This window comes from Perissodus microlepis, chromosome 7, assembly GCF_051167445.1.
Source record: "Perissodus microlepis isolate ML-2025 ecotype Zambia chromosome 7, ASM5116744v1, whole genome shotgun sequence".
Taxonomy (NCBI): Eukaryota; Metazoa; Chordata; class Actinopteri; order Cichliformes; family Cichlidae; genus Perissodus; species Perissodus microlepis.
In genome coordinates, this window is record NC_140467.1 from 55850617 (window position 1) to 55859610 (window position 8994).

General features: G+C 38.4%; 1 protein-coding gene across 2 annotated transcripts in view; it reads left to right on the top strand.

The window, feature by feature from the left end:
- mctp1b (multiple C2 domains, transmembrane 1b) overlaps positions 1-6600 on the top strand; it is a 37824-nt gene extending 31224 nt beyond the window's left edge. For both annotated transcript variants that reach the window (XM_084936123.1, XM_084936124.1), the window contains exons 13-21: positions 616-717; positions 961-1035; positions 2179-2298; positions 2390-2500; positions 2583-2636; positions 3216-3325; positions 3479-3588; positions 4260-4357; positions 5189-6600. In XM_084936123.1, the coding sequence (XP_084792249.1) occupies positions 616-717; positions 961-1035; positions 2179-2298; positions 2390-2500; positions 2583-2636; positions 3216-3325; positions 3479-3588; positions 4260-4357; positions 5189-5260 (852 nt within the window). In that variant the 3' untranslated portion in view covers positions 5261-6600. The remainder of the gene's footprint in view (positions 1-615; positions 718-960; positions 1036-2178; positions 2299-2389; positions 2501-2582; positions 2637-3215; positions 3326-3478; positions 3589-4259; positions 4358-5188) is intronic.
- Positions 6601-8994: the final 2394 nt, after the last annotated feature.

The window sequence follows — 8994 nt, forward strand, 5'->3', positions numbered from 1 at the left end:
ACAGTTCTTAGAGTGGCAGCACCACACAGCAAGCCATATTATGTGTTTGATCATTTCATTAAAGGGGTTAAGAAGCCATCAACACAGAAACTCTGAGACTTAGAGAACAGCAATAAGCTACAGCTGCCTGAGTTGGCACAAGTACCAATGTTACGATGCTCCTATCTTTAAGAAATAAAACAGACCCAGACAGGCTTTGAAAAAAAAGGAGTTCATTCTTGTAGTAGCTATTTTGTGGATGTTTAGTATACTAAACTTATTCAGAAACTCAAATAATCAAAATGTCATGTGTGTAGCTGGACTGTTATTATTGCTTGTAGTACCTTGAATGGCAGCATGAAAACTGAAAGTTTACAAGGTGCTTAAAAAAACAGAGAATGCCCATTAGATTGGTCTTACATGCATCCACTGAGCATGTAAAAGTCTTTTTGAATCACAGAGAATCAGTTCAGTTTCAATTCACTTTTATTTATATAGCACCAAATCACAACAAAAGTCGCTTCAAGGCGCTTTGTATTGTAAGGTAAAGCGACTACATTAATACAGACAAACCCCCACAATCGATAACCAGTTAAAGTAACTAAAGCCAAACCCAATTATGTTTTTGTGTTTTAGGTTCGTAATGGCGAGCAGAAGGGATACCTGTTGAAAAATAAGGAGCTGACAGCACCGACCAAAGGGTGCATCTACCTAGAGATTGATGTCATCTACAACGCTGTGAGAGTCACGCTGTGCTGTGAATGCTCATTTTAGAACTAAGCAAAGACTTTAGGCTGGCTTTTGTTGTGGTTTTACATAGTTCTTCGGGACATTTATGTCATGCGTAAGAAGGTTTTTGGCTTCTAAATGTAATCAATAAAAATGTAAAACCTCTACAATACGTACATCCACTTTTTACAAACTCCTGGACCAGATAGAAAATGTTATGCCAGACCGTATTGTGTGTTTCTCTTTTTTAAGGTTAAAGCTGCTTTGAGGACTGTGGTTCCTGCAGAACAGAAATATATTGAAGAAGAGCCAAAAGTCTCCAAGCAAGTATGTATCAGTATTTCCTGCTGATGTTTTTTCAAACTGTTGACAAAACTTATCATTCTTCTATAACGTGAGACTAAAAAACAACCAGCCAGTACAATACAAATATGAGTAAAAGTTCTGAAAAGGTGGGGGTGGGTCATAGATTTCAAGATTTCTGGTGTTAAGAGGAAAACTTTTCCAAAGTGCCAAGGGATCTGTCATTTTCCCAACGTTTAGGTTAGTTTGGGTTGGGGGGGGGAGGATGTAGAAATGAACAAGGTTCAAGAGATGTTGAGTGAGGAGGAGAGAGACTTTGTTGTGATCTTGTGTCTTTGTGATACTTTAGTGGGAGCCAGTGTAGATACAGGACTTCATATGTGTGTGTTTGTGAACCATGACTGCAGAGTCACTGGGACTGTCAGGACTTCCAGTAGAAAGGACAATGTGAAAGGAAAGTGAAGGCCAACTATGTGCTAAAAGTATATATTTGTATCTATATCAGAATCAGAATACTTTAATAATCCCTAAGGAAATTGTGTAATATATAATATATTTGTACATTTTTTTAATTATCCTAATCAGCTGCACATGTCTTTGAATCTGAATATGCTATTTTTAATAGCTGTACAGTATTTTTTTATGTTGTAAATTTGCCCCGTACAGTCTCTTGTTTCTTGTTTTTTTTTAATTAATCTTTGTGTGATTTTGCATGCTCCATCTGCCTGTCTCTTTGCTGAATTTCCCCAATGAGGGACAATAACGCATATTTCTTTTCTATTCTATATTGTTATGTTGGTCACAAGAGCACTCCAGGATGATGCTCAGAGTGTGGACCATTGTTGGTTACCATAGACGTAGCCTTTAACTAGAAGAGGTAAATCTAATTCTGAAGCATTGCCACAACCAGGAGCTCTATATTGTTGGTGTTTACATCCTAAGGACATTTAATGAGTGAAGAGGGATCAAGGGGGTTGCTGGGCAGAGCGTTTGGTAGTTATATAGAGCTGCTAATCGTCTGCACAGAAGTGGAAGTTAAGCCATGGTTGAGGATTATCTGTGACAGTATGTAAATAATGAACACGAGTGGTCCAAGCATACATCCCCGGGGAGCAGCTTAGGTCATGTAACAACTGAAATGTTTAGAAACATCTTTGTGTCTTTCAGTTGCTCCAGCAGAACTTTAACAGAGTCAAGCGCTGCATTATGGTGCTGATTAGCTGGGGAACTTTCATCAACAGCTGCTTTGAATGGGAGTCTGCACAGAGAAGCATTGTCTCCTTTGTGGTATGAAAGGCACTAATGCACACACACACATCCCTGTACACATGACCGATGAATGATCTACTGAGTGTCATGTTGTTTTTCTTTCTATTAGCTGTTTGTGGTGGTGGTGTGGAATTTTGAGCTCTACATGCTGCCACTAGCCTTGCTGCTTCTACTTGTGTGGAACTACTTCTTCTGCTCCAGCAGGGATGGAGCTGATGTGGTGAGAAAACAAGTAAAACGCAGGCCTTCTATAAGCGCTCCTCTTTCAGACAACGTTATAATCGCTTCATTTTCTGTTGTAGTCCATGGATGGCATGTTTGACTGGGAAGTTGATGAAGATGATAAAGAGGAAAAGGTAATGATGTTTTAAAACTATAAACATTAATATGTAATATTAACCAAGAGACTTCTTAATAGAGGAACACAGGTGTTTGGCTTATCCCAGATTGCCTTTTAGGCCTTCAAAGATAAAAATGTGTTTCTGCCTATCTGTATGCTAAGTATTACATTATATAATATTAGTTTCCTAAAAAATATGAAGGCAAATATGCAAAAGTAGCATCTGGCATTCTTGTGACCATTAACCTCGTAATAATAATAATAATAATAATAGCTCTTTGTTAGAAATTTATGTAGTACAAGTGTTTCAAACAGTTAAGAGAAAGTCTTTTTGTGTACAGTCTTACGAAGTTCAAGTCGTTAAAGAGTTTAAGGTCTTTAGGGCTTTTATTTTGAAGGTTTAGATGCTGCTGACTGACATTTTAGAAAGAACAACTAGCTAGCTGTCTCAGGTTCATCAAAACCAAGATAAGGCTTCCAAAGTCAAGATGTGTTTTCCTACACAAACACATGGAAAAATTACTTCACAGTCACCATCTGGACAGTCATGCCTATGATGCCTATGTGTTCATGATGTTTCTCCTGTCCCTGTCAGGACTCAGAGCCCAAAGGCTTTATGGATAAACTGTACGCCATTCAGGACGTGTTTATCAGTGTTCAGAATGCTCTGGATGAGGTGGCGTCCTTTGGAGAGAGAGTGAAGAAGTACGTTTTCTGGGTTAACAAGTTTCCTCTCTGATTTCTTTTTGCAGCTGTTTGTTGTGAAGCTGTTAGGTGTGACTTGTGATTTTTCAGATACATCCAGTTGAATGTTTTTTTTTATGAAGCTCTTTTGTGCTTGTCCTTTTCTACCCGCAGCACTTTTAACTGGACAGTGCCTTTTCTAAGCTGGTTGGCAATCACTGCCTTGTGTTTGGCCACATTTCTTCTCTACCTCATACCTTTACGATACCTCGTGCTTGCATGGGGTGAGTCTTGATTTCACAACACACAGACGACTACACAGACAGACAAAAAATGTTACGCTGTGTTGGTGGAGAGCTGGTGCACGAGAAAGGGAGTTTCAGTTACATTTTTGTGAGGCTCCAGATCGTTTACCTCAAAATTATGAAATATGGCACTGGCTTTAGGGGGATGCGTTCTCTGCCCTTCTAGATGTTTAATGAAATACTTAGTGCTCATATTTTTTTTTAATTTTAAGGCTGTGGGTAAACTTGTAACTAATCTAATGGGAATACAATAAGATAAACATCCACCTGTTTCTATCTGATGGATGTTATCAAATGAGGGAAAGAGCCTCCATGATGTCACTCACTGGTTTCTGGGCTCTATGTTCTAAATGATTTATGCTCACCGTGTTGGTTTTTGGACCATATTTGTGAGAGTAGAGTTAGCTTTTAAAGCAAGCAGTTTCCTGGAAGAGAAATCTGCTACTTATTGCCAACACAGTAATAGAATAAAAACTATATTAGTTATGGCATTTTTTAAAATACCAGGCTGCAACCATCTTAATTCATAGTGCAAATGAGCATTTTTACATGGGACTTCATCAAAGCAACTTGATTTGATGGTTACCAAAAAGCCCTTGTAGATCTTGCCTTGGTCTCTGCTAGTCCTCAAACAGTTGTTTTTTCTGCAGGTGTGAATAAGTTCACCAAGAAACTTCGTGATCCATACATGATCGACAACAACGAGCTTCTTGACTTCCTTTCCAGAGTCCCCTCTGATGTTCAAGTGGTGGGTAATTTTGGAATCCATGAAGGATGCATGTAAATTGAGGTACATCGTATGTAGGAGAACTACAGAACAGGAATTTTCACAAAACGAATCCTCAGGCTACAACGGCTGTCATTCACGAGGCATTCACGCCTCAGTCCCTGAGTTCTCAGTCAGTGTACTGCATGGATACAGTTAATACTGGAAATGTTTCCTTTTCAACATATTGGAAGAACAGTATTTAAGTGAATCACACAGCTGTCATTTACTGTGTTTGCATCTTCATTAAACTCATAGAAAAGCATTTTAAAGTCACATTTATATGATAGATGAAGCACATAATCACCACAGGTGTCCTGTTTGCTGTCGACAGCTGCCTGAGCATTAGTGTTGTGTGTGGCTTTAATAAACACCTACAGGTATCACACAGCAGATAACATGAGACCTGCTCATACACACACATGTAACCTGATTAAAAGCACATCAGTAAATTATATTCTGTGGTCGTTTGTACAGGTGTGGTTAGATACAGGTTTCAGGTTTATGTGGTGGTTTTTCAGAGGGAGACTTTCCTGGATTTTCTTGTGCTCCATCTAAGCTCTTAGGAATCATTTAGAGAATGAATTTCCTGGTCCTGCCCAGCTGCCCTCAACCTCTGACTGCGCATTTCCCCTTCATGCTACCACGCTGTTTCCAGAGAGAAAGCTCAGTGTTTTCTCTGTAAGAAAGTGAAGCTGGGCCTGTGTTGTTAGATTAGGTCACTGGTGCTGCTCTAGGTAGATTCTATACTGTATGAACCAGAGCTGGAGTCTGTCTGTTGTCACAGTATTATCTGTTTGTGTTGATGGACAGATGCAGTATCACGAGCTGAAAGTTGACCCCGGGCAGAGCCCCAGCAAACGCCGGAGGACAAACCTGAGCTAGCTGTAAACAATGTAAACTATCTTGTTTATATGTTTCTTGTAAATTTTAATTATTATGAGAAGTTGTACCTGTTAAGTGTTTTCTTTTTGTTACTGAGGAAGGACACTGATTTTCTAAATCTTTTAAAAGACAAGACAAACCTGTTCATGTTTTTTAATCTCTCTCATTTCTCATAAGAACTCTGCACACAAACTAAGTAACTGTGGTAATAATAATGATTGTCATGAGTATACATGTATAGTGTGTCCCAGAGTCTGCATGTAATGAAGATGTGCTTCTGTTTGCATGTAAGCATTGCATCTCCAGCTTTTTTATTTCTCTCAACATGTTTGTGCCATTTCAAACAGGATGCCAGCGTCCCATGCTATGTTGAAGATAGAGCTGCATGCATTTATACACCTACAGTAAATAAAATCTCCTATTTGGAAATATTATCTTTTTCAGGAAACATTTCTTTCTAAAGATGAAATCCTGACATCTCAGCTCAGTGGGTTTTTTTCTTTTTGTCTGCTTCTCACCTCTTCCAGTTTGCTTTCTCTGTTTCTTTTTGTTTTTTGCCTTTTTGGACTACATCTTAGTGTTACTCGACTTACTCGTCATCTGTTCTTTTTAATCACTCGTGTTTTCATGATGTGATCTGCATGTCTGCGTAAGCTGCTGGTTATATGTGTTTTGCATGACTGAAGAGAAATTATATGCAAGGTGCTGAATGTGTTTATCTCTGCAAACTGCACTGACCTGATACTGTTTACTCTTACCACCAGATCATTAGGTCTGTCGCGCTGCACATTATCTCTCTCTGTTTCCTGTTGCACTGTCTGTAATTACTGTGGTTGGAATGAAGCCAAAAGTAGGACAGACTGTATCAAGTGTGTAGCATTCCTCTGGCAAAATATATTTCTACACAGACCCACATGGCTTTATGTGTCTGATATGCAGTTTACAAAGTGAGCTTGAGCAGATCCCTTAGAAAGATTCATTATATTTCCAAAGGTGGTAAGTAGTGTCTACATAGAGGGACTCATGAATAGGGCTTACTGGGAACAGGCCTGGGGGAGCTGGATTCTCTCTGGTCAAATTAAAACAGCCTAAACCATGAAGCCGACAGATTTACACCCTTCCTGTTCACTTCTTGTGAAACAGTGACTGCCTGCAGTCTGTCAGTGATGATAATGTTTGACAGACTAAATAAATCCAATGAGTTCTTTTAACTTTCAGTAAATTAGCACAAGGGGAAAAAAAGTGTTAATGAGAAAAGTGAATCTTAAATTCAGAGTAAAGTAGAAGATTTCAATTTCAAAGATTTGTGTTGCAAGTAAAATTTTTGTTTTTAAGCTGTAGTCTTCTGACTTTTTATTGCAAATTTTGGTTTATGAAATTAATTCAGTGATTTCTTTTTATTAAGTAGTTCACTGTAGCACAAAGAAACACTGGGGTAGGATTGTAACTCAAACATCCAACTAAAAGATTACTTTCAAAATTTACTTTCACTGATAAATGGATGGCAGCAGCACTACCATCTCAATACTCCAGCAACAAGGTTCTGAGTTTTGACTCCCTTTGCCAGTAACGGCTTTGTATTTATCTACCAGCAGGGGGACCCCTTAAGTCATGGTGGATGGTAGAAGATGCGTTGGAGTCAATTTAACAAGAAGTATCAGTTGACTTCTAGTTGACTAAAACTGAACTAAATGTGCTAACATTTTAAATTCACTAGCATAATAAAAGCTACATTTTGAGAAGAAAGTGGGAGCTAACTGAAACATTATTATATACTCTCAACTTCACCTGAAAGAAAATCAATGTATACAGGAAATGTTTTTAGTTCAGTTTGTCAGTCTGATCAAATGTTCTCACAGCCTGTCTGATGAGATTTTAGTGCAAAATTTGAGACTTGGGATGTGAGCATGATTGCCTTCACAAGGTGTTGTGTGCCTTGTGTTTAAAGTTTGAAAAGGAGGAAAAAAAGGAGACTTGAAATGACTGAAAACTGCTGAAAGACTTAAAATAGCCAGGAATTGAATTATTTGGCCTTCACTTTGTGTGCCATGTCTGGAGAAAACCGTGGCACTGCACTTCTGAGAAAGCTGAAGGTCAGAGATCAGAGCTGCTCCATAGTACTACAATCTCAGGATTGTAGTACTAGCCCATCAACACTTGTTGTAATCACTGCTAAAGTAACTGCGTTAACTGAGCAGCCTGCTGAGTGAGCTCTGAATACATTATTATATTTCAGTTTTACATTTTTAAGAAAATCTTGTTGTTATAATTCTGGGTGCGAAATGTGAAAAAACTGTGGATTTAAGCCGTTTCAACAGAAGCCTGCACCATACCAATATGCAAGAAAGTTATGTGAATAGTTATATCGCTTCCATGCAAACTAGTTTAGAAAGCATACAGACACATGCTGAATGAGGAAGTACCAAAACAGGCAAAACTGTGCAAAGCCAGATTTTTACTGATGTCTTTTCTTTGCTCTCTGCCCATCTATTTGAGCTCAGTTTTATATAGCACCAAAATATTGAATGTCAGACCACTTTGAACTGTGAGGTCAAGACTGGATTAGACAGAAACCCCAACAATCCCCTATGAGGATGGTGAGAAGAGAGAGGGAGACCGTAGTGAGAAGGAAATCTCTTTTCATGAACAGAAGATCCCAGAAGTGACCAGTTTGGGGGTGAGGAGGAAGAGAAAACAAACGGAGAATGGGATGTTGTTGTTGTTTTTTTATCTTACCATTATGAAAGAAGTAAAACTTTTATTTCTTGTGCTTTTGAATTGACAGACTTACTTTTATCTTCATGTCAAGCATTTAGAAGACTTTTACATGGCAAGAAAGGCCCTGTGATGAATCTGTCCAGCGTGTAGCCACTAACCCAAAGTCACCTGGGATAGGTTACAGCTTCCATGTGTATCAGTATAAACACATTTATTTTATTTCATGTTTGGGATATTTCAGCTATTATATACTGTATACACTACCAGTCAAAAGTTTTAGAACACCCCAATTTTTTCAGTTATTTATTGCAATTCCAGTCATTCAAGTGCACTGAATCGCTTTAAATGGTTTGAAAAGCTTCTTCAGTTCTATGAGCAATTGGTGGAGAGTCCCAGATTTAAGCCCTATTGGGAGCGTCCTTTCATGTCTTTGACCCGCTATTGATCGTCTGATTAATCACATGAGTTAAGGTGTGAAAACAGGTGTGGGTCACTCGAAGAGGATTGAAAGAAGCCATCTATGTAATAATGTAATAATGTAATAGTTAATATACTTCATATGAGTCCTTTGATACTCTTTTCAAAGTAATGTCTGAATTGGAGATATAAGAAGAAATCTTGATGAGGAACTTCACATCTGTCTGAGATGATTTTAGTATCGATAATATAGAAATTCTTGGTTGGTTCTTGTGTGAACATCTGCAGTGGCCTGTCTAATAAAGACAGCTCTATGGGTTTCCTCTTTTCTGACTGCATCAAAGTATAACAGTTTTATTTGTGCTGATAAATAATAGTCTTTGGTAAGTCCATCCCTCCCTCGTTGTGTCATACTGGAGAGCTTATAATTCACGCCAGGAAATTTACCTTTCCAAATAAATCTATTTATCACCTTGTCTTATTCTCTAAACTGATAATCACGGATGTGGATAAGCAAAACTAGAACAAACAGAGCAGTCTGGGCAAGATATTAGTTTTTCCCACCATTATTCTACTCAAGTTCTAATGGCAGGAGAGCC